The sequence below is a fragment of the Lindgomyces ingoldianus genome (assembly GCF_010093535.1).
Source record: "Lindgomyces ingoldianus strain ATCC 200398 unplaced genomic scaffold BDR25scaffold_30, whole genome shotgun sequence".
In the NCBI taxonomy this organism is placed as follows: Eukaryota; Fungi; Ascomycota; class Dothideomycetes; order Pleosporales; family Lindgomycetaceae; genus Lindgomyces; species Lindgomyces ingoldianus.
In genome coordinates, this window is record NW_022985191.1 from 221,391 (window position 1) to 245,219 (window position 23,829).

The 23,829-nt window shown below is 47.8% G+C and overlaps 7 protein-coding genes across 7 annotated transcripts; 4 read left to right on the forward strand and 3 right to left on the reverse strand.

Moving 5' to 3' along the window:
- Window positions 1–52: 52 nt before the first annotated feature.
- BDR25DRAFT_305654 (uncharacterized protein) lies at window positions 53–2,126 on the reverse strand. Its single transcript, XM_033690454.1, has 6 exons — window positions 1,717–2,126; window positions 1,551–1,655; window positions 1,141–1,502; window positions 1,015–1,082; window positions 932–962; window positions 53–883 (listed from the first exon to the last, which is right to left on the reverse strand). Exons 1-6 carry the CDS (start codon window positions 1,903–1,905, stop codon window positions 283–285), a joined length of 1,356 nt encoding a protein of 451 aa, XP_033544058.1. The 5' UTR covers window positions 1,906–2,126; the 3' UTR covers window positions 53–282.
- Window positions 2,127–2,953: 827 nt separating this feature from the next.
- On the forward strand, window positions 2,954–5,469 carry BDR25DRAFT_292257 (amino acid transporter). Its single transcript, XM_033688651.1, has 8 exons — window positions 2,954–3,288; window positions 3,348–3,532; window positions 3,606–3,685; window positions 3,759–3,836; window positions 3,891–4,009; window positions 4,164–4,347; window positions 4,494–4,837; window positions 4,887–5,469. Exons 1-8 carry the CDS (start codon window positions 3,163–3,165, stop codon window positions 5,328–5,330), a joined length of 1,560 nt encoding a protein of 519 aa, XP_033544059.1. The 5' UTR covers window positions 2,954–3,162; the 3' UTR covers window positions 5,331–5,469.
- Window positions 5,470–9,493: 4,024 nt separating this feature from the next.
- On the forward strand, window positions 9,494–10,388 carry BDR25DRAFT_316979 (uncharacterized protein; the record flags this gene model as incomplete). The annotated part of the gene is made up of 4 exons (XM_033691636.1): window positions 9,494–9,508; window positions 9,576–9,693; window positions 9,742–9,823; window positions 9,866–10,388. 4 exons carry the CDS (start codon window positions 9,494–9,496, stop codon window positions 10,386–10,388), a joined length of 738 nt encoding a protein of 245 aa, XP_033544060.1.
- A 1,318-nt stretch (window positions 10,389–11,706) lies between these two features.
- BDR25DRAFT_292261 (uncharacterized protein) lies at window positions 11,707–12,757 on the reverse strand (the record flags this gene model as incomplete). The annotated part of the gene is made up of 2 exons (XM_033688652.1): window positions 12,423–12,757; window positions 11,707–12,280 (listed from the first exon to the last, which is right to left on the reverse strand). Exons 1-2 carry the CDS (start codon window positions 12,590–12,592, stop codon window positions 11,707–11,709), a joined length of 744 nt encoding a protein of 247 aa, XP_033544061.1. The 5' UTR covers window positions 12,593–12,757.
- Window positions 12,758–16,586: 3,829 nt separating this feature from the next.
- BDR25DRAFT_336027 (NAD(P)-binding protein) lies at window positions 16,587–17,736 on the reverse strand (the record flags this gene model as incomplete). Its single annotated transcript, XM_033693066.1, has 2 exons — window positions 17,470–17,736; window positions 16,587–17,422 (listed from the first exon to the last, which is right to left on the reverse strand). Exons 1-2 carry the CDS (start codon window positions 17,564–17,566, stop codon window positions 16,587–16,589), a joined length of 933 nt encoding a protein of 310 aa, XP_033544062.1. The 5' UTR covers window positions 17,567–17,736.
- A 123-nt stretch (window positions 17,737–17,859) lies between these two features.
- Window positions 17,860–19,056, forward strand: BDR25DRAFT_292269 (glutathione S-transferase kappa 1). Its single transcript, XM_033688653.1, has 5 exons — window positions 17,860–17,960; window positions 18,016–18,094; window positions 18,230–18,270; window positions 18,326–18,764; window positions 18,895–19,056. The coding sequence occupies exons 1-5, from the start codon at window positions 17,921–17,923 to the stop codon at window positions 18,971–18,973; spliced, it is 678 nt and encodes a 225-aa protein (XP_033544063.1). The 5' UTR covers window positions 17,860–17,920; the 3' UTR covers window positions 18,974–19,056.
- Window positions 19,057–21,337: 2,281 nt separating this feature from the next.
- Window positions 21,338–22,900, forward strand: BDR25DRAFT_316983 (uncharacterized protein; the record flags this gene model as incomplete). Its single annotated transcript, XM_033691637.1, has 3 exons — window positions 21,338–21,406; window positions 21,461–22,642; window positions 22,700–22,900. 3 exons carry the CDS (start codon window positions 21,338–21,340, stop codon window positions 22,898–22,900), a joined length of 1,452 nt encoding a protein of 483 aa, XP_033544064.1.
- Window positions 22,901–23,829: the final 929 nt, after the last annotated feature.

Genomic DNA, 23,829 nt, shown 5'->3' on the forward strand with positions numbered 1-23,829 from the left:
GGCGAAATTGAGGAGAACTATTGCCTTTTTGCTATGATAAAATAGACATTGTCTGGTATTGATGACTGTCCCTCCAGTCTAAATTCTTGAGTTTTGTAAGGATCGCATGATCATGGCCGTATCCATCCTTTCCTACGATAAATGAATGTGACTCCAGTCATCAGCCGAAAACTTCGGATCTTATAATTACATGGGGGTATCGCACGGAGCGTTCATCCACAACGCCTTCACTCAACCAACATAACGCCGCAATTGCGATAGCCTCCTAAACTCCAATACAGATCAAGTCGCGTATCCAATCTCGCGACTTTGCCTCCGAACCTTTGAAATGGTCCACCGCGATTCCTTTGGAGGCATATACTCCACCTCTTGCGTAACTTCTCTCGTTTTCACAATTTTCTTCCCATGACTCGCCCTCGAGGTCCAAGACAACATGCCGCCAGCATTCTCCTCGTCATGGCTCTTCACACCACTCATTTGAACGAATTTCTTCCAATCGTCTATGCTGTGTTTTTTGGAATTCTTTCTATTGTCTCGGTCCTCGGCGGCGTCGTTATCGCTCTGTGACGAAATATGCGTGCTGAAGTTACGATCCCAGCTAGGAGTTAGCTTTAGTGGTAATTCAACGAGGGGATCCCGCGATTGGTTACTCCGCGAATGCGACCGTGAGCGGCCGTGGTGAGCCTCACAAGGTTCTGAGACAGCCCCGCTGGTGCTCAGCGAGCGTTTCGGGCCGGAAGCTTGTGTTCCGGCAAGTGTCCCGTTTGGGTGGGCGAGTTCGAATTCAGTAAGGAGGGTTGTGGCATGTGAGGTTTGAAGTGCGGCTATAAAGCGATTTGTGCGGGGTATTGTGGAGAGCAGGACGGAAAGATTTATTGTACAACTAGGGCTGTTAGCAATTGATATGTTATATTTGGAGGAACAAGCCTACAGTTCCCAGATAACATGGGTAACGTTATTAACTAGATGTGTTAGGATCTGGCTTGTTTGAGGAATTGACTGAAAGGTACATACAAGTTTGGTCTCTGTCATGAATATGCCGGGATACCGCAATCAACTGCCCTATGGCCACTCCACAAACTCTGTTGATATTAGTATAATGGGTTTTGCCGCAACGAGCGAATGGTGAGGTCAACTTACATAAACCGAGATCCAAAAAGAACTATGACAGTGATTCGCCTCTCTACGTCCATTAGTAGCTTCCATAGTGTAGGTAAAATCCACGTCGCCAGTATAGCATCTGTGATGATGTTTAGAATGATGATGGGATATTGTAGGCTCCCACGGCTGGGGCACTCGGAAGGCACATAGACCCAGGGATGTGGTAGAGAGCATTGGAAGGCTGTCGCGAATATCGAGAAAATGGTCCAAACGGCAATGAGACCAAGCATAAGGTAAAATGGAACAGGCGGGCGAGGTGCAACTCGATCACTTAGAAGCACAACAGAGGTCTTGGCCCAAGCCATTGCGGCGATTCCCATCATCTCTGCTGCGTACATCATCTAGTCTTAGTGAGTCAGAGAAATGCAGCATGCTTGGCGGCTACTAACCTGGTAGTATTGATTAAGACGACCTTGGTTGAGGGACGTGATATGTCTTCCAAGGCCCCCGTTTGCCGCAAGATGAAAGCATACTGAACTGGCGCAAGCGAATCCCTGAGACAGAGTTAGAGCTAGGCGCTCAGGACGTGAGACACATAAAGATGGAAGGACTTACCACACCCAACACAAAGGTGAAATCATCGACCTTGAATCTGAGCCTCTGATTCACCGCAATGCCGAAACGAATCAGCACAACAAGAGACAGAACAAAGATCCAGGAATAAGCAATGATGATGACTATTGGGCCTCGGTCATCTTTGCTAAGTCGATGGAGTGGTGCGAGTTCACCGGGCCCAGAAGACATCGTGTGGTGACGAAGCGGACCGGTAGATCATTCATGGAAGGGCGGTGCTATCGACATTGAAGTAGACAAGAGCAGGCGGCCAACCGCATTATGGGGGCGCTCAACAAGAGCTATTGTTCGGCTTCTGGAGCTATCGTGATGAGAAAGTAAGGGCTTGTTTCAGCTTTTCAAAGGCATATCTGCACGCAGCTCGAAAAGACTCGATAATGAGAAAAGCAGCGGGACCCGCTGTACTTTTCCGCAGGGGGTCGGCTGGGGACTATGATTGCTGCGCATGCAGCGGAAGCGGACGGACGGCTTGGCGCGAGACTTCCGACTGCTGATTTGCGAAGCCTGGACCGAAGCTTGAATTTGACAGGCAACGTGGAGCGAAACTCGACGAATGGGGTATTGGACGTGGGATGGCGCCTCCGGGGAGGTGGAAGAAGGAACCATGCACTAGGCCAAAGGTGGTTGGTCTATACTAATGTTCACGCAACCGCCGACTTCGGGTCAAACCGACACACTTCGACTGGGCTCGAGACGCACGGAGCCACGGGTCCATCAGCAATGAACAATGAACAGCATCGCTGCACCAGTGTGCGCCTGCAAGCCAGGTGGAGCCGAGGAGAGCTGTGCACAGTACGCTTATCACTACCGCAAAGCAATACGAGCACCCTGGGAATGAAGGAGGAGTTTTGCGGCCCTTCTCCGCTCTAATAATAATAGCCCTGTTTCTTTTCTCTGCCGCGCTGTTCTCGAATGTCAACAGCAGGGAGGCTCCATTGCTGTCAGAGAAGGATCAAAAAGCGTCGCATGCAGCCTGCTTATTGGCAACGTTCCATCAGCCGCAGGACTTCTCGGGTCATTCCCCAGACGTGCTGCGTCCCAGCGTTCACCGTCTGTTCGGTTGCTCTCGGTTGCTCTCGGTTGCACGCCTCTCTGGTCTGATTGCGTCTTGGCTCTGTCGCGCGCTGTCTGATTTGAGCGAGCACGAGCTGGCCCGGACCGGGGCGCAAAAAGAACATCTGAAATGTTCGACGGCTCGTTTATATGTATCAGGCGGTGGAGCAGCACGTTTTCACACCCGCATCCTCCCCTGCAATACAAACCCGGCACGCTGGGGTCTGGACAATTTCCCCGCCACTGGAGCTGCCGGCTTATCAAAGAATATAGAAACCAGGAGCTTGTCCTGTCAATTGGGTCCCCGGCGTGATCCTGTCGTGTTGTCCCGCTCTGCTGGTATTCTTCTTCTTCACAATCTTCCCCTGATACACTATGACGACGGACAAAGACATCGAATTAACCACCCGGGCGGCGGGTGAGGATGAGCTCGCCATCCAGGAGGCAATTGAGGACGAGAGAGTCAAGACAGAGAAGCAGCAGTCTGGTGGTGTGCTCGAGGTATGTGACATCCCAATCGCGCCCCGATCCTGCGACTAGCGCTCATTACTTTTTGGTAGAGATACATCAGTTTCGTCTCGGCCATCAACTTTGGCTTCATCTTGCAATGTTCGTGGGAGGCTGCTGCTGTCACTTTCCAGTTCTCTCTCAGCAATGGCGGCCCTGCATCAATTGTGTACGGCAGTATCTTCGCCGGCATTGGGACGAGTCTCGTGGCCATTTCACTGGCAGAGATGGCATCCATGTAAGTACCTCTCCCGTTTCAGGCTTCGTCACCGGCCTACCTATCGTTGTAACCAGTAATTAACCTTACCCAGGGATCCAACTGTTGGTGCACAATATCGCTGGTCCGCAGCCTTCGCACCGAAGTTTAATCGGTTCTTCGGACTGATGCAAGGTACACCTTGACCTACCCTGAATCTGCTTCCATCCACAATGTTGTGCAACCTGCAATGTCTGACTCTGTGCAGGATGGATAACCGTTTTCGCATGGATATGTTCCTGTACTTCTAATCCTGCACTGATCTCCAACGTTGTCGTCGGTCTTGGTAAGTCGCAAATAGTGGCCTTCACTAAGAAGCCTAGCTGACGTTCCATTGAAGCAATTTTCAACAACCCCGAATACACACCTCAACGATGGCACGTGACGTTAATCATGTGGGCTATCACCATCTTCCCCTTCCTCGGAAATTTCTGGTTTAGGAAATTGCTCAATCCTCTCGTAAGTCATGGCCAGTGTGTGAAGCCAATGTTTCGTTTAAGAATGCGCGAAGACCTGCCCGGTTGGTTCCTTAGCACAACTATGAACATGCTGCGACTAGTACCATCATCTCCTTTACATTAAAACGGTTTGCTGACCTTATATCCTACCCCAGGAAGCTGTGGGCGCTATATGCCATGTTGTGTTCTTCATTGTCAGCATTATTACCTTAGTTGTGCTTGCACAAAGAAGTTCAGTTGACTTCGTCTTCAAAACCTTGACGAACGACGTGAGTGGGTGGACTAACCCTGCTGTCGCTTGGGGTATTGGGCTGCTAACCGTCACCTATCCTTTGACTGGTAAGCAAGCATTCTTTCTCAATCCTACCCAATCATATGTCATACTTCCGCTGTATTCGTCCTACTTTGTGTGCTCTAAGATAGCTTTGCCCTACATTATCCTCTACCTCACTTCCCCTTAGGATGAGTGCTAATCTGGTAGTTAGGTTTTGATGGCGTTCTCCACATGTCTGACGAGGTCAAGAAGGCACGCATTCGAGTCCCGCGTTCCATGATTATGTCTGTCGTCATGAACGGCCTTATGCAGTTCGCCTATATGCTCACTGTTCTATTCACAATCGGCGACATTGACAAAGTTGCCTCGGACCCACTCCCCATCATCCAGGTCTACTATCAAGCTACAGGCTCCAAAGGGGCAACGAATCTCTTCGTCATTATGCTTGCCGTTATCATCTTTGTATCATTCTTCAATGTCTTCGCTTCTGTCTCTCGACTTCTGTGGGCATTCTCAAGAGATAACGGCCTTCCGTTCTCCAAAGTTTTCGCAAGAGTATATTTCCCTCCTTCATAGAGATATTATTGATACTAACATACACTAGGTCCATCCCACCCTTAAGATGCCACTCAACGCCCTCATCTTGATTGGTGTATGTCTCTGCCTTCTAGCCATCATCAACATCGGCTCTAGTACTGCGTTCAACGCCTTCATCTCTCTCCCCGCAATGGCCCTCTACATCTCCTACTTCTTCCCAATCTTCTTCCTCTGCTGGCGACGCATGTCCCGTAATCATCCTACGCCCATTCCTTACGGTCCGTTCAAGCTTGGGAAATTCGGTATTCCCATCAATCTCGGTGCAATGGCTTACATTATCTTCATTGTTATCTGGATGCCTTTCCCAACATTCTTGCCTGTAGATGGGATAAATATGAATTACGCTGGCCCACTAGTAGGAGCGGTTATTGTTGGTGCCCTTTTAGACTGGATCATCTCTGGCCGGAAACGTTTCCAGGTCCCAGTTGTGAGGCAGAGGCCGGATTTTTAAGATTTGGTTAGATAGTGGAAAGGAATTTGGTGTTAGGGGAATAGAGTTTGTGCTACGACATATTAAGAGTTTTGTGGAGACGGAGAGAGCTATGGAATGAAATATCAACTTTCAACGAAGTGTATGATTCGCTATGTACAACGAACTGCTTTCGTCTTCAAGAAGATCAAGGCTACGTACTATGCTTGGTTCAACGTATTTTTCGAATGAAAACACCCTCACTAGCCGCGTATTCCATAATGCTAACAACTCGGCCATAAAACCCTCAAATTCTAGACTCAACCCAACCATCTGCTTTCCGCCCTTGCCTTCCCGCGTCCATCCCTTGGCCAAAAGCTGCCGCACGAATCCTGGATAAAGTTCGAACCCGTCGCCCCACTCCTCTAGCCTCCCGGAAGCGGCTCTTTCCGCAGCGGATACGACTGCTAACCATGCAGCTAGCTATCAACGGCAACAACTCTGAAAGGGGCAGGGCCTTCGTAGAAGCGATTTTTTTGTTGAACTTGCCTTGCTGTCTCGTATCTCAATTGCGCTGCATCCTGCTGTGAAACTTACCGAGCGCCCGGGCCTCTGGACAATGAGAAAGACCACGATGGTGCGATGGAAATTTGCCGAACCTCGTGGGAATGATACGATCTATTACGACGCCAGTGTGGAGGCGTTCTTAAGTTGGCATAGTCTCAAATGAGATGAATGGATGCCTGGAACCTGCAGCTTGTTGGATTATTGGCCGCCGCTTTTATGATAGCTTGCGGGAGAAACTTTAGCGAGCTGTTTGGAAAAAGCTTGTGGAAGGAACGTCGTGGCTTTTGTGAGGAGGTCATTGGACGCAAATTCGAAGGGCTAACAATAAGAAGAAAATCGCAACGCACCCAGTTTAGTGTGTCTCAGCTCACATTTTGAGGGCTTCTCTTAGTCTGCTTAGTCGGAGTGATGGGACGCCTGAAGCCTCTTGTTCCCCTCCATTTAATACCCTCAATCCATTGCCCCCCACCCACTTAATGTGAGAGCAAGAACCAACGTAAAAATTTGAACTAATTACTCTACAAGAACCGGGTGCCCTTCCTCAAACACAAATTACCAAACCGCTTTAACAAGTTCTGCCCCGAATAAGCATAGAAATTTTCCCAATTCGTCCTCCTGCATCTCGCCTGCCCTTGCACCTATCAAGATACAGACCACCTTTTCCTTCTTCGCCACCCCCCTTGCTACTATTCGCCAACATACATACCACTTCCCTTAGGTCGAGGAGTCCACCACTCAGGGTCACTTTCGGTCTCTCTCCAGATGGCGGGTCAGGGAGCCCATCGACTCTCTCTCCAGGGTTTCGGTGAATTGGTCCTCCTTCCCCGTTATTCTACCCTGTAAATGAACCTGGGGTCTCTGTGGACTCAGTCAGAGCATTCTGCGTGCTATCACTGGGGAGGATGTCTGAGTATATCCTCGCGCATTAGGAGGAGTATTGTTCGAAGGTGGTTGGGACGAAGTCTGCAAGGTTGAAATGCCATAGAACTAGTCTGAAAATCACTACTAGACCGTGTCGAAGAAGTGGAAGGAAGCATATTTACTAAGTTTAAGAATGATTGAGAACCGCTTGTCAGTAGTATAGGCTGACGAAGAATTGGTGAACTTTGCTTGATCATGGCACAAGTACTGCTAATGTTGAATGGGCTCTTTCAGCTAGCTGCTTATGGTATGAGCACTTAAGTAGCAAGAGTAAGAGTAGTGTACGGTGTGCACAGCGTACGGAGTAGGTAGGGTGGGCAACAGATTTCTGGTCATTACTTATCTTCTCTATGTACAAACGCGAGCGACATCTAAGGAGGCGCGCCCGCGCACGGGCACCACGCGCGTAGTCCCGTGATCCCATGCCGGGCTAGATAGATACTATGCGCCGTATCGCTCCTGCGTACGGACAGCTAACAATTTCTAGGGTCCTCACCGCTCTCTTCAGGTTACATATACCCTCAGTGGTGAAGACAACCTCCGTGCAGAGACTGTTCACTGTGCAAAACAGAACATATTAGTTCAAACTCAGAGTGCTATACTTAACCATAAATATGTTGCTGACGTGATGATTTGTATCGCATTCAAACTTGGAAGGTTGCCGGAGAGTACAGTTATCTTGCCCGTATATAACACTACCGCGTGATTTCGCGCTGGAATATGGTTTAATTTGTCCACTAATTATGTTCGAGCACTCAATGGACTCAGCAGAGCAAAGCTACTTCCCGGGGTTTCTTAAACGGAAGCAATGTTTTGAGTAATTAACGAAGAATCTGATTTTTGAAGTTGGCTTGTAATTGGTGAAGGGGAATATTGGGAAAACGATGTAGTAGAGAGCAAACCAGAGACTGGGCCTCTAAATTGCGATCTTAGTGGTAGTGATAGAGAATTGCTTACAGAACTAGATTAAGCATTTCATTGTCTTGAAGTTATTCAGTCCCTTTTGGGTCTACTAAGAAGACACAGTGTTCGTAATGGGTGGGTGACCCACCTGTAGTTGATCAACTATAGGGCCCGCGGGTGATGCCTTAGGGAGTCTCAGGCAGAAGGCCAACCTTAATCCAGCAGGATCCAAACATCAATTAAAAGGCCACGTATCCTCAATACAAAGTCAACACACCTGAAGGTGGCCCTACTTCTCCACCGAGGGGCAACTGTAGGTAACTGAGTACCTGCGGTTGATTCAACCACCTGAAGTTCTAGGTGGATCAACCACCCATTACGAACACTGAGAAGACACTGGTAGAAGATACCAACAAGGCGGACCGCACCTGCAATAGCGACCGAGCCATGGAAAATAAATATATAGTTCGGGATGAAAGTTGCCCTGGGTTGGAAGAAGCGACACGGGTGGTAATTGGACGAACTGGGTTCGAGACTGAAGAGACCTCTGCCGAACCATCTGGAGAACGAGAGGGGCCGGACGCTGTTTGGCCCTGAGGCCGAGGTCCACGTCGAGGTCCAAGTCGTCGTGTTGAAATTGTGGGGTTGGATATGGAGGTTTGCGTTCAAAGCGGATAAAAATCCCGGAAGCCCGGACGCGGCGGATTGTAAAAGAGAGTTTAACAATGACTTTGTAATAGGCTGCTGCTAGAAGAGATTGCTAGTACGGTACTATCTGTGAAAATAGAACTGGGGTCGATTTGACATTATTGGTGGGCGTGTTGGTCAATAAGGTTGGTAATTAACTAGTATGAGAAGGACATAGTGAAGCCGTTCTATATGGGCAAAGGGGACTTAGGATAGATTCAGCAGGACTAGCAGGTGCGTTAGCCGAGATACTTAAGGGCGACCTGCTCGTAGGCGAGGATACTGATGCTGAAGTAGACGGGAGAGTTGGCTAGGAAGACGTCACAGCCCTCACAGCACCGCCTATCCTAGCACTAGAAGTCAAAATGTTGACACCTGATTTTAATTTGCAGTCTCCAATGGGAGTATCCCAAGCAACAGCCGTACAAGCATAGGTACCAGCTCAAATTTCTACGCAGACTGTGAACGCGGTCCCACTAGCCATCGTTGATGGTTATCGAGATTGCCATCTACGAGTTATGGATAGCTCTGGTGTTAAAGTTGTCCTTACATACTTGCCAGCGGATGCACTATGGCAAGACACGACAGGTTTTGATTGATTAGCGGGATCAAACCGTGGCGTTGGCTACATATCTTGTAGAGCTATGACCATTATCGAAAGGCAGAGAAGATATTTCAGATAATGATTCAGTGCTTGTTGGTTTGATTGCAGCTCTGCTACTTTGTGAAATGTAATTTGATGTGGATCGAACATTCTGTGATTGGGCGATCTCCGAAGTGGGTGTAGATTCTAGTACCTAAGAACCTGCTGAGCTGCTTCGGACTCTTCCAGAAGCCTGGGTATTTGATGGAGCCCAAGGGTTAATTTTAGATACTGGCCAGTGCTTGGAGATTGCCTCCCTGTGGTAGTACTCAGTCTGATCGGCCGCGTCGTGATATGAAGGTTCTGAGATTGGGAAGGCCCTAGACTTGAAGCCGTACTTGTCGTGGGGAGAAGTCTGCCAAATGTCTTGAAGCTGGTGGTAGATCGTGAAGCCTGAGAAGAGGTTCTGAATAGCGAATCTTGCATGATGAGGACAGAAGACAACAGTGACGACTAGGATGATGTCACTAGTTGCTGAGATACTATGGCACATCTTAAAGTATTGGGAAGCGATGACGTTCTGGTAGCCAATATACTTTAGAGCATTCTTAAATGCAGCCATATAGATTAGCAGCAGCATATTTGAGAACCATCGGAATACCACCACAATAAACTCCATCATTGTAAAGGGATTGGCCCTGGAGGCCGCAGCATATAGCGGAGGCTCTGTTGGCCTTCATGATGGTAAGTAGCGCTTGTGTTTTAAGCCGCTTACTTCAACTTCCATACCAGGTACAGTCTCGCTATTAGCCACGGAGGACGGTGGAGTCATAGCAGAAGATGAAATATACAGTGTCGCGGAAGCAGCGAAGGTGTAGGGAGAGCTTGAGGGGCTCAAAGTACTTGATGTACTCAGAATGCTCGGTGTGCTCAGAGCAATTGATTCTTCTGATATACTGGGCGTGCTTGGAGTACTAGAAATGTTTATAATACTCGAAGTGAATGTTGAGCTGGATGTGGTTGTAGTTCTGCACGCGTATCAACCATTAAAAGTGGCCGGAGTGCTAGGCGTAGGTGGTACTCCAAATATGCTTGAAGTTACGAATGCGCTTGAGCTGCTGGACTTGGGTGCTGCGCTGGGCGTGTTCAACGTACTAGAACCTGGGCTTACCCGAGTGTCAGCGGGTATGGACGTCGTCGAGGCTAGAGATAGTGAAGCACTAAGTGGTCTAGATTCGCTACTTCGCGCAGAGCTAGAAATGGAATGTGATGAAGGTTCACAGGAAGTGCAGCCCGAAATGAAACCCTCGCGCTTACAAGTCCAGGCTGTGATCGCGGAGCAATCGTTCATACGGACCCCATTTGGTAACATCCTTGAGTCACGTTGTATATCTCGTAGTTACGCAATCACTATTGGCCGCAAAAACATCAAAGCATAACTATGGAGGGCAGTTGAATAGGGAAAACGACATTTTTGTCAGACGGATATCTACTTGAAGTCAGCGTGTATGCTGATAGTACAATTTTATTTTATTTTATACCGCCAACCTCGGTATTGCAAGAATAGGAGAACTTCGTGACAGTGGTGTACGGGATTATCTATTATTCCGATGATTGAGTTTCATCACACAAAGGTGGGGTTTGAATTGGCGGCGTGGCCTCGATCGGCGTCGAAGGAAACATACTGGTAGCAGCAGAATTGCGGGCTAGAGATGTCGGCGAGCTGGCTATTGCTGCTTCCAGCGTATGTTAAGAGAGGATGCTGGAAGTTGGAACTTTAAATAAGAGTATTGCCGTGAGGCTAAACTTCGAACTTGAGCCGGTAACTTAAATCTTTGTTGGTCTTGAAGTGGGGGAAATGGCGCTTGATAGAGTTACTCAAGCCTGAGCTGTTAATCTCTCTGACTGCCTACGGTATATTTACGTTCATGGCTGAGTGATAGAGTTGGCCATGATCAAAAGAGCCTCTGCATGACGTGAACGTGAGGAAAATAGAGTATTGCTAGGGATGCTTAAGACTATTGTCGCTGAGTTCCCATAGTTTGATAGCAGATTAGCACTTGTAAGATATAACTAGCTAAACTTGTAGAAGATGATGAACTTCCATCGTTCGTTGTGCTGCTGTACTCAGTATGGATAGAACAGTTTTCGTAGAAGAAATCCCAGCAACAACAAACACTTTTCTTTTTGAGGAGGCCTTGCGGCCCCAGTCGATCCAGCCCCAGATGTTGCTAATAGGCATTAATGTTGCGCTGGAATTTGATATGTTGAGGCCTCCGATATTAAGACCCAAACCCAAATTGGTTGCGAGAAGCGGATCTAGGCCTAAGCTTAACGCCGGTAGGGGGCATACCTTCGGCCTCGCTCTGAAAAGGGTCGAGGGATGTGTGTGTAACCTATGGATCTCCGAATATCCCGAGATCGAAGTCTAAGCTAGCTGTAGGTAGTGGATTGATAATTGCAGGTAAAAATTCGAAACTCAATCTTGCTTCTACTAGAGGTTTTCCTACAGCCACGGTTTGGAAGGGGAGCCGGTCCTCGACTGACAACAAGGAGGAGCACAGATGATCACAGGAAATTAAATGGCTTGGATGGGGTGTCTTAGTGAAGCGGATGCTTCGTAGGACTGCATACCTTAATAAAGTGCTTTGCACTGTTTGATCACTACAATTCAGTTGTATCTCTTTATTTTAGCGAATGAGCCCTTGAATCTATTTACAAGACCTAAGGGGTGACCTGCCCTGCGATTCCACTCGCTCAGTCCTTCTTCTCCATGTAAGGCAGACATGCCTCGTAAATCTCCCTATAACCAGGGTACTTGATAATCCTTTGGAACGTCCCTTCATCTACCACCCTCGCAGATTGGAGGGACCCCGCGATGAAGAAGTCGGTGCCGCTCGGCCAAGCACCTAGCACAAACTGCCCGTCGGCCTTGTGCGTCCGCATCAGCTCGCCGACGGCTCGCATGTCGTCGGCTACTGCGTCCCAGGTCTGCTCCTCCTTGTCCGGGTCAAGCAGGTCCTCGAGCCGGTGCCCGAGCGAGGCCTCCCGCGTGCGCCGAAAGTACTCCTGTGCGCGCGGTGACAGGATGCCCATCTCCCGCGGCATCACTGACGTACGGAAGGCCGTGCCGACCACAGCACGTGCTTTAGCCTCGATCTCGCGGCCCAGCTCCGACGTCAGCGGTACTGGCGGGTCCGGGTACGTTGACTCTAGGAACTGCGCGATGGGGACCGAGTCCATTATGTATGTGTTGGTCGGCACGTGATGGATTGTGGGGACTGTGTATTTGTATTTGGACCCAGAAGCAGATTGGCCTGGGACCAGGCCGCTGGGAAATTTCAGGTCAGGAGAGTTCTTTATGCGCGGTCGGGGGCTTTAAAATTGCGCATTGGGACATGAAAATGAAGAAGGGGAAGGAAAGGGGACTGGAGGCAAAGAACGAAAGGCAAAAGAAGGCGAATATAACTCACAGCTCTTTCAACGTGGGCTCAATGTCTGGAAATTCGAGGAAGATGGTTCTGTAAGAGATATGCTTATAGTTAAGCATTAAGCGGATTCGCCAGACAGTGGGAGAGAAGCAGATGTTCTTGGTGCAGGCCAAGTCATACATGACAATCTCGGGCTCAGTTTGGGCGGTCATGTTGTGCTATGCTCTTATGAAGACTCAATTGAGCAGCTAAAAGCAATTGTAGAGTTTTTAATCGGTCTATTTATCAGTACAAGTTTTCGTTTGCAGTTCGTCTGAAAGATTAAAAGAGTGCTGAGGAAGCTGGCTTCGACAGGGCAGGTTGCTCGGGCCCGAGACAATCCGTTATTAGGCCCACCCCAACACCAGCATATCGAGGAGATTTCATTCTGCGCTCCGCCGAGGCTGATTCCACTTGCAATGAACTAACTATGGTCTAGTCAAGTTGGAATAAATGATTACTGCTATTCACATGTGTTGCCACCGCTTCTAGTCGGTAACGTGATCTGTAATGTACTGTAAACACTGCACGTGATTGGGTTAAATTTTTCCTTGATTGGTGGCTTAGAAAAGCTATGCTTGACTTGATATAGCCTAGGACGAAGTCACAAGCCCAAAATGTAGGCCTACATGTTTTTGAGAGTATGTAAAGGCGAGCCCACAATTGAAAACATCTTTAGTGGTGATGGGAAAGGAAACGGGTGAGAGGCCGCATTAGGCAATAATGTGAGAGAGCTGGTGGCTGTCCATAGACGCAGCTAGAAATATATGCAACACTCCAACTCTTTTCCGGTATAGTTCCTTATATAACACTACTAGCTGATTTCTCAGTACAATATAAAGTAAGACTCTCAATCCTTAACTACAAGATCACGTGTGGCTCCAATGTGCCCCCCTTTTCCGGCTACCCTCGGAATCCTAGTTTCTGATAGCTAAGTGTCGTTAGGGAATGGGGGTAGCTCAAGCACTTTTCAAGGGGATGAGGACAATAGACAAAGAGAACGGCCAAGACCGCCATATTTTTCTCGCTGCAACCTAGGAACCTGTGGAGAAGTGGCTGGAAAACAATGAGCCATTAACGGTAAGCACGTAGACTCATGAGGGAAAACCTAAAATGTTAATTAATGTCCCCTATCAGCAAGCTGCGTACCCTAAAAACAACTAAAAATTAGAATAACTGTAACTTGAGACCATAAAAACTGCTTAATACTAAATACTAAATTTTGCAGTTGCCTTTTAATACAGATTTTAAAACTCTAATTTAACTCTAAAGGTAACTAATTTCTTAAGTATTTTGAGAGACACAGAAATTTAGCTAAAGACTAGGCTCTAAGACTTGATATCTTTATAACAACATGGTTTATCATGCTAGAACGTTAACAGGAATCTTAAAATAGGTAGTAAAGGCTATATATATAGATTTTACATTTATTATTAAGTTGTTGCTAAGATATCAAGATACAGAATTTCTTATTTTTGGTGGTTTTCGGGTTGCTCAGCTTATTGATAGGATACGTTAGTGGAGCTTGTTCTAGCATACAGGAAGGAGGTCACTCCCAAAAGAATCGTGTTGAGCAATCTGGAACTTGTTGCTGAAGAAGCAGCACCTGGGCTAAGTCCCATATCAATATTTATACCTGATAGGAAGAGTTTCTGTCGCAAGGGTGATAACTGATGGAGAAGTATCGAGTCCTAACCCAATCACTAGATCAAGTCCAACAAGTTGATTCTGCGCGCCCTGTGAGGTAATACTGGATCTGCTGGAGTTGTAGTCTGAGGTTGAGATTTAAGTTCACCCCAACCAGGGGCTCTGGACCTTGTGTGTAGTGGAGCTCAACAGCACTGTGAGAGTGCTGGGTAAATGCACGACAGAATAATTAAGGTCGACTCCTTGGTCCGAGCCTAATTCTAAAAGCAAACTTTCGTTAGCATTAGAGTTTACTGAACCAGTCAGTGTCGATATTGGTAAGCCCGCACGAGGAAATGATGTGAGATGAGATACTAAGCCTCTGTCTAGGCTGAACCTTGGGTCTACATACGTCGCGGGAACAGATGTCTAAGATGATGCCCCATTAGTTGTTGGGGCGAGGATACCCGGGCGGAAGATGGAGCAGCCCAAACTTAAGCCCAACCCCCGCGCTTCTTCCTAAGACAGGGGCCATCTTGATCCGGGCGTTGACTAGGTTGCAATCCTGGAGTGGCTAGGGAAAGTAAAACCTGAAAATGGAAATGTGAGTGAGGAAAGGGTGTCTAGTCTAAGTCTAAGGTCTAAGTTAACAACTGGAAGTAGACTTCCATTTACTTGAGAAGAGCTAGTGTTCATTGAGAGTCTAAGAAAGTTGGAGGGATTCTGAAGAGGTTGCTATAGGAGCAATGTTTCGAATCAGCAATAGCGTGGGCAACGTAGGATTCGGGGTAAGTATTACACCCGAGAATATTGCGATTGAAAAGCCGATGGTGAAGCTACCTTCCCCAAACTAGAGCCTAGGTCTATACCTAGACTTAGAAACGAATATCCTGCATCACCCTATGTTCCTGTTGATGTCTACAACATTGAACATGAGGAATATGAGGCTGCTGTAGAAGAATATGCTAATGCATAAGCATGCCCGGTTCTGAGTCCTAGATCTGGTGCCTCTAGTTTATCTGGCTACAAATGTAGGTGCACCAGAAGCCGTAGATAGCCTAATAATGGGAGACACAGATAATGAAGCTGTAGCGCCAACTAACCTGTTTCCGACACTACCACTACTCGACGACGCTGATATACTAGAGGCAGTAAATGACCATATTGTGGTAGGCAGGAGAGAGGGACCCATTGCACCACCACTTACTCCACCATTTATTTTTAGGCCCGCAACTAGCAGACGGTTGTTTGGTCCACGCCCGGTCACTGCGAGTATTTTGTGATTAAACAGCCTATAACGCGGAGTTTATAGAGTTTGAGATCAATCCTTTCGTTAATGTGGTTGTCGTCTGTAAAGTTAAAAGACCCATGAAACTACATGGATGGAGAACTAGAAGTCGCTAAGGAACAAGATTGGCAGCAATACTTGAGGGTTGAGAAACCTGCGCTAGCCTTGTTGGAGAGCTGGACGACCCTAGGGACCGATCAGTGCAACGGTATTCAAGGACCAGAGTTCAATCATTCCACTTAACTGAACTAGTGTGCCAATAAATGGAGTCACCAGCTATCAGCCAAGCTACCACCACCGGTGCACCTTTCAATGAACAACGCTGTGTGGTCGAGTCATATGTCGCAGCCACACAGTATGGACTTTCCACGCAAACATCTACACAGGCGGCCAGGAATAGCGTCACGTTTAGAGAAGATTCTGTCTCTGCGAGTTTTATGCCACATAGGATCTAGAATTGGCGTGGTCTGTCTACTTACATTGACACGTTCGTATACATGGTGCCGGTCGCATCGGTACAAGTGAGCGGAGAGACAACGCCGGGCAGAACATTGAGGTCTCGAGTTTGAGACCTCGAGTTTCAGGCCTCGCAGTTGCGTTCTATGGGAAGAAGAGCCATGTCTGAGGCTCCATAGAGAAGAATAATTCGCCACTGCCATTTCGACCTGCTTCCCTACTCCGAGGGTAACAACGGGTACAACCAATCGATAATATCAAAACTCCAGCACATGTACTTGAGAAATGAACGGGGGAAATAGACCGTGGATGCTTCATATCAAATTGTGCACTGTGGAGTGAAAGCACACGTCGAAGCAGTGGAGACTTTGCATAGTCGAATCGTGTAAGTGACCAATGTGTTGTCGACCTCCCGTAGCGCGTGTTGGAAGGGAAGCCGACCGGGCCGATGGTGATCTGAGCCGGTGAGGGAAAGAATGAATACTGGAGGGGCCTCGGCTGTTAGTTGCATGTGGAGGATGTAGCAGTTGTACGAGAATGACAACGTAAAAGTCGACTCTGTAGGTCTCGAATGTTGCTGTAATGACATTCGAAAAGCATCTTCGACTTTACAGATTCATCATAACAAGGACCGCGAAGACCTATTTGCTTGATGGTTCCCCAATCACTGAGTCTGTTCAACCATGCTAAGCCAGCCCGAGAATGATAGGCTGAACATACCGCATATTTCACCCGAGTTGGCAGGATATCGATGCAGGCAAAAGGATTCCCCAGCGACAAGGAGCCGCTAGTACACATTACATTTTTGAAGCTCTGATTTTAATGCTATCTACGCGTTTGCCCTCATCTGCTTGCTCCTTTACGGCAAGGTTTGGGAACTCCTCAGGCATAATTCGACGAGGCCTTGCTCCAGGGATGATACTGTACTTCTCAAAGTCAGTGACGCCTGTCTTGCGGAGAAAATCTTCGTCCAATTCAAGACAGCCGTTGACACTTGGGACTGGGGCTTGGAGCATTGCCAAGATTGCATCGGAGTAGATTGTAGGCTTCCTCAGATCCTTCGTATTCCCTGGGTCCATGTTTTCCGTAGCAGCAGACTGAATGGCTGTAGCAGGCCAAATGCTTGTGATTGCCATGTCGGTCTTCCCCTCGCGTTCCCAGTCCATTGCTAATCCTTTAGTCAACACACTCATACCGACCTTTCCCATTGCGTATGCTGTCTTCCCACGGAAGAAGCGAGAGTATATAGGTGGGCTGACGACGATGACACGCCCTTTCCAATTGTTTGCTCTGAAGTGAGGAAGGGCAGCTTGAATTGTCCCATATAGGCCCTCAACGTTGACGCGTTGCATGAGTTGGAACCGCTTCATGGGTGTCTTCTCGACGCTCGCCCACCATATCGCGCCGGAGTTGTAGATCAAAACGTCTAACCGGCCATATATCGCAATCGTCTGGTCGATCATGCGCTGTATGCTAGCATAATCGCGTGTATCGACAGTCACGGCTATGGCATTGCCACCAGCTTCACGTATCTCTCGCTCGACAGTGCTGATCGTAGACTGAGGAGAATTGGGATCCGGTGGGAACGGATGTACTTTAGACGCGTCCGAGGAACTCTTCGCGGAGACGACAACTACACTGATTAGCGGACGGAAGGGAGCTCGCAGTAACAAGACAAACCTGCATAGCCGTTCTGCGCCAAATCGATGGCAACTTGCCTCCCAATCCCTCGCGATGCGCCAACGATAAGGGCGACTGGCTTCTTTAATGCTGCCATTGAAGCTTGATGAACCACCCCACAGGAGTTTATAGCAATCGATACAGACTCTAAAAGTCGAAGCAATTCGATCTTTCAGACGTCATTCATCCACCCTCGAAGCTCAATAAAAGCCAAAGAGAAGCTGACATCATCAGCCTCGGCTTCACGAGGTTGAAGAGCAAAATCTGGGTTGATTGAAATATGGTTGGAGAAGAAGAGGTGAGACTGATTAGTGATAGGCTATAACCATCATGAACCTCGGCTGCCGAGACCATACGACTACTGAGTGCTCCCCGCAAACCTCCCTTCATAAGCGGGTCTGCAACTCGAATTGTGGATTTCTCATCTTTCCGAAGGACTCGAGAACTCATCATGACAATGGGAGGGAAGATTACGTGCTACCTCGACTGCGGTAAGTTTCCTATTCGGCGAGATGCAGCATGCACCCAAAGCTAAATCTAAGCTAGTATCACCATACTCGTATTTTGCTCTTTTGTATCTTGAAAGACATCGAGAGGCTCTAAAGTCGCACGATGTGGAGATAGAGTGAGTACACTCTTCATGCACGTTTCCTCGTACTATTGACGACGTCTCAAACACGTGAGACCCAGCATACTGGTTATTCAAACCAACTCCCGCTTCCTCCCGTGTGCGTGAATGTTCACTGATGGTGGACCATAGCATAATCCCTGTGTTTCTGGGAGGCATAAACGTTGGGAGCGGTACATTTTCCGCTTCCCCGAGCTCGCAAGAAAGGAATCTGATACGATGGCGTAGGCAACAAGCCGCCGTGGACCCTCCCCGCAAAAGCCAAGTATAGCAGCTTCGACAGTGCACGGGCGAAAAAGTACTTCGGCGTTCCAAATGTCAAAACGCCATCATTCTTCCCAATCCTATCACTGCTGCCCCAACGTGCTCTGGTCTACGTCAAGGCCGCCCACCCGAAATCTTTCGTCCTCACTTTCTTTGATATCTTCTCCGAAATGTGGGAGAATGGGATTGATGTCAGTAAACCAGAACTCATGGCTAAAGTCCTCTCCAAACGATATACCGATCCGCAGGTCCGCGAGATCCTTGAGAATGCGAATAATACGGAGTACAAACAGAAACTCAATGACAATACCAAAGAAGCCCTTGATCGAGGGGCATTTGGCTGCCCGTGGTACGTTGTGAAAAATTCCAAGGGAGATGAGGAGCCGTTCTTTGGAAGTGACAGGTATGTGCCTAGATGTTCTTTTCCTCTTGGGTATAGTTTCCATCGGGCCGACTATGGCTCAAACGCGAAGCTTTCAAGTGGGAACCATGAAACGAACGACAAAGAAGTGGGGTTAATGATTCATTCACAGATTTCATTTCATGTGGGAGTATCTAGGGTTGCCTTTTAAGGACCTTGAACTACCTTTCGCGGGAAAGGCAAAGATTTGAGCCGAGTAATTATATCTCCTCGAACTGAAGGACGGTAGCCGACTTGAACGTGGGGCAATACATGGGGAAGTGACGAGTGCCCGGCCGTTCGTTTATTTGGCGCTCCCAAGAGGACGATATGCATCAGACTTGGGGTGAAAGCTCTCGGGTTATTCACAAAGTGTAGGCCTCGAGTAGGTGCAATAGCACTGGAATTATGCGTCTTCAACAAGTGAACATTGGAATTCTCTAAAGCTATCTGCACGGGGCCAAGATCTGGCCTGTGCGAAGAAACATGAATGGTAGTCGTTTCGTGACACATCAGGCGACGTGCTGTGTCCCGTGGCGCTACCGGTACGGGAAGGTGCATCTAAATGGATAAGAGAAAGGGTATCTGAGACCTGTCAGTGCGGTGCCGCCTATCCGCCTTTCGCGATAGGGAATGGGATGATGGCAGCGACTCCGTGCAGAGTGCTGCCTACCGACTTCCACCGGGTACATTGGTCGGCTGGGCAGAGATCTAATTAGGAGAACAAAGTCTCTGCAGTGACCCGGTCGTATAGCGTGGCCAGAAGCCATAGCCCCCTATTTGGGGGAGATGAGCTAGTAGAAACGCCGGCATGATATAAGAAAAACACGTCTTTTCTTTGCGAAAAGTCCGAGTGGCAGGGAAGAGTACTCCCTGGGTAGATTGAAGGGACCAGAAATGTAACCTCTTACGTACTCCTCCACAAAGACTGCTTCATGAGATTGTAGGTCAATATATTCACAAGTGACCCGAATTGAAAGCAGACGTAGGGCGCGGTGAGAGCATTTCGCATTTGTTGACCATGAAGCTGGCAAAATGTGCTGAAGATGGAGCCTTGGAGGTTGACAGCGGTGAATCACGTGCTGTGATCTGTGGTCATCGTGTCACTCATTGTTACGCTGGCCTTAAAAGATCGAGATAAATCCTGGAGAAGATCCCATCTATTAAGTATTCGTCGCAGTCTGCAGCATCTGCATGCACGCTTGCGTGCTTGCCGGGTCATTTCCTCATTGGCCGTTGTGAACAACAAGGTCGTGCCAAGGTTTGCTATGCACTTGCCCGTTCGCATCTGTACGTCAGCCAAAGAGGAGGGAGTCAGAGGCCGCTAGCCAGCGCAACCAATTCTAGAAGAGCAATCTGCACTTAGGTGAGCGTTGCTGCTCGATGCTGATAGGTGGTCGACCGAGCAAGAAGTTTGGAAACATCCGACAGGGCTGAGAGATATGGTATCATGCTCGCGAGCATGCCACGTTGAAAGATCAGGCTCGTCATCACCTTGTTTTCTTTGGCAAGCCAATCACCTTGCTACTCACCTCCAGGCATCGCGAAATTTTGATTAAGCATGTCTACCGGCAGCACTGGTTGGGAGCGTACCCACGCCCGTTCTTTTCCTACCCATATCGGTTCCAAAGTTGAAGTGATAAAATACTGTGTGGACCCGTACGGAAGCCCCGGCCCATCCTCCCGCAAATGTGAAGAAAGACATGGGGTATCAAACGAGTATTCGCAGTACGGAGAGAGGCGCTCAGACTGTCTTAGATACAAATGACGAACCTTATGAAATCTCAATGGATAACTATAGTGCTTCTTGTCGGGTTGTTGTGCTGGTTTCGACCAGCTTGTTTCGTTCGTATATACAATTGCTGATACCCGTTCCACAAGTCGATGTCGCTGGCATTTGGTTAGTGTGTTTGTGCTGTTCATGCGATCATATTGCGCTCCTTGAGCTTATAATTCTTGAAAGCGCTTCGTGGCATGATTGTAAAGGCGAGTCTTCCTTTTAACCTGGCAAAGGATGTTAGCACGCTGATGATGATGTAGGCTCTGTAGATTCTTAGCGCGGTGCGCCGCTGTTGCGTGATATAGAAAGCGACGCCAGCCTCGTCTTGAAGCGCAGCAGTAAATCTTCACCACGGCAAAAAAGCAATAAGACGCGGGATAGGCTGAAGAAGTCTTAATATTATGTTCTGAGATCTTGAGCCGCACGCCTACGTTATTTCATCGCTTAGTTTGCGTGAAGCGGTCTACATCATTTGGCGAATTATACAGCTCCAACTAGTGAATGGTCAAGGCAGCTACATCTTCCCCTCGAAACCCCACGTTATCCATTCACCGCCGCCCCTCCCCCCCTGGGCGTTCCTGTATATCCCGAGATATCCTGTGAAAGGCGGTCAAGTGGCTCCATTTCACCAATGATAATTTCCGAAGTAGAAGGTTGCCTGAGGAACTGTTAAAGTACTACCTTCTCCGCTACTTCTCTATACCAAAAAATATTGCGACATTGAGAGCACACTGTAGCATTCTGTCAGCCGCGCATCAACTTGACCCGATCCAAGCCTACATTTACCTTCGATAGTATGGCCCAAACGATGCATCTTGGATATCCTGGTGTGACCTTAACCCAAACGGAGGGGTCGAATTGGAAGGTAAATGAAATAATCCTCGAATGCGACAATCTCTTTTAGCTGACTCTGATATAGCCGCGTCTGAAGTTTGAGGATGCCACTGAAAAGTCAGTCTGGGCAGTCCGACAAGCCAGGCCCAACGGGCGTTCTTCGATCTCGATAGCAGATTCCAACTCTTTTACCAGGCCAAATTTATCACAGGATCCACATTGGGTTGGAGTCTCGCCAACAGTGAGGCAGTTAGGATGGTGTGAGCCACAATATGGACAGTGGATGGTACCAACGTTTGAACACCAGCTCCTTCCAAAATGCGAAACTACTTGTAACGCTATCGTTACGGGGCAAGATCTGGGTGTGAGAGATGACTTTGGGCACTGTGGAGACAACTTGGGGGCCGCATACGACACAACCGGCCTATCTAATGCCACGAAAGTCGTGGGGGGCTCCGATATTGACACAAATGCAGAGCCCTTGTCCCCAGGGAGCTACTTTAGTGATCTGCCGTACTGTGGTACGTCTCTTGATCACGAACCACCCGACGACCAACTTTCATCAAGGAGTAGGTGGATTGATGATGAAACGAACACTTACGGAGTTCTTGACCGTCTTGGTTCTCATAGCATCCCAGCCTCCATCTTTGGCATTGACCCGATGCTCTCCCAAATTGATCAAAGCGTTGCAGAAGTCAACTGGAAAACATTGCAGCAAAATGCTTCGCGTAGACTCCAATCACAATTGGAGCCGAGCCAGCTATGGACCACCAGCACGGCATTGTCCGCAACTCCAGAGTTGAACACCATTGAGTGGGCATACCAACCGCCTCAGAGCGTAGTAACACCCTCGCAGGGGTCTGGACGATGGAGCCTCCCTCAAAACTCACCGTGTTCCTCTAGAGTAACTTATGCACAAGGGTACGATCAATGTGGCCAATCCTCCGTACCCGGGTTCAACAATACCTTCTCTAATTCCACGAGCCTTGGTCAGAATGGCAGCATAGTACACAGCACCCAGCCAGGGGTCCATGCGTACAATGATGCAGATGTTCGGGACGACTCAACAAGGTTCCAAAGCAGTGATCATCAACGACGGATGGAGGATGACATTCTCCTTCGGGGAAAACGCCAAGGGTTGACATATAGAGAGATAAAGAAGAAGATTCCTTCGAATGTAGCCGAGTCGACTTTGCGCGGGCGTTATAGGTCCCTGACCAAGGCGAGGAAGGATCGCGTCCGCAGACCAGTATGGACGGCCAATGATGTAAGATCTATGATGACATCGCTGCTCGCATCAAGTGTCTAACGATTTTCTCGGTAGGTTTGTCTCCTGAGAAGAATCGTCTCAGTCGAGCTCGAGAATTTCGATGCCGCATGTTATCGCGAACTTACGCGAAGCCAGAAACTCGCAAAAATTTCCTGGAAAAGGGTCGCAGAGTACATCTCCACGCATGGAGGGTCGTATCATTTTGGAAATTCAACATGCAAGAAGAAATGGAGCGAGGTGGACACAGACGATTAATGTGGTGAGGATGTTGCTGGAACAACTACTCAGCTGACATGTGAAATTATGCTTTTGCTTCCCATATAGTGTGTTATTCAATTGCAATCCATGTAAGATTGAAAGCGTGGAGATGTGGCATTGTGGGATATCAGGACCAGGAAGGAATGGGTCGGTATTCTCAGCGCAGGATATTTAGACAGGCATGCTGCAAAGCAATACAGAACGGCTGTGCGGACAGGCAGCTAGTCACGGGGACAATTCTACCTATACAATATTGAAACAAGCATTAGGTACAATCTCAGGAAGGATCAGGTGAAATGAAGATTGCTGGTGATGGTTTGCTGATGAAGTCGGACATCTGAAGCCAAGACTATTTACGGCGGACTGTTAGCTGGTGAAGGGAAAAAGCTAATCGCCAATTGCTTAGGAGCATTTTAGGTATAAAACACTATAGTATTTTACTAGGCAAAACATACTATAACGTACTTCACAGGCGAGTTGCTCACACACCTAAGTTGCTTACTTTTGCTAAGACCCTACTAAACTACCCTTTTTACACTAATACATTCCCCACAACACTACTTAGACGTGCTAAAAAAACATTAAATACAGCTTACACTCTAGGCTTTTAAATAAAACATAAAACTCTTAAAGAAATATGCTATAGCTATATATAAAGTTTTATAAAAAATAATAAATAACTATAGCGCTAGATAACCTTTATAAGCTAATTCTACAGCTAAATTATAAAGGCTAAGTAATAAAAAAAAGCAAGTAATTATTAAAACTATACTTAAGCTATATATGTAAAGAATTTCCCCTTAAATAGCATTTATAGCTAATATAGCTAATTTTTTATACGCTAAGCGTAATCTAGGCTATGTTTACATAAACTAGCTTAGTATATTTATAAAGCGTTATTTAGAGCTTAAAGTAAAGTTTTAAGT

Coding starts and splice junctions, on each gene's coding strand:
- BDR25DRAFT_305654 (XM_033690454.1), bottom strand. CDS start 1,905: ATGTCTTCTGGGCCCGGTGAACTCGCACCACTCCATCGACTTAGCAAA. Junction 1,503..1,550: donor GTCTTAATCAATACTACCAG/GTTAGTAGCCGC, acceptor CACTAAGACTAG/ATGATGTACGCAGCAGAGAT. Junction 1,083..1,140: donor CTTTTTGGATCTCGGTTTAT/GTAAGTTGACCT, acceptor TAATATCAACAG/AGTTTGTGGAGTGGCCATAG.
- BDR25DRAFT_292257 (XM_033688651.1), top strand. CDS start 3,163: ATGACGACGGACAAAGACATCGAATTAACCACCCGGGCGGCGGGTGAG. Junction 3,533..3,605: donor CTGGCAGAGATGGCATCCAT/GTAAGTACCTCT, acceptor AACCTTACCCAG/GGATCCAACTGTTGGTGCAC. Junction 4,010..4,163: donor GGAAATTGCTCAATCCTCTC/GTAAGTCATGGC, acceptor ATCCTACCCCAG/GAAGCTGTGGGCGCTATATG.
- BDR25DRAFT_292269 (XM_033688653.1), top strand. CDS start 17,921: ATGACAATGGGAGGGAAGATTACGTGCTACCTCGACTGCG. Junction 17,961..18,015: donor TACGTGCTACCTCGACTGCG/GTAAGTTTCCTA, acceptor AATCTAAGCTAG/TATCACCATACTCGTATTTT. Junction 18,765..18,894: donor CCGTTCTTTGGAAGTGACAG/GTATGTGCCTAG, acceptor ATTCATTCACAG/ATTTCATTTCATGTGGGAGT.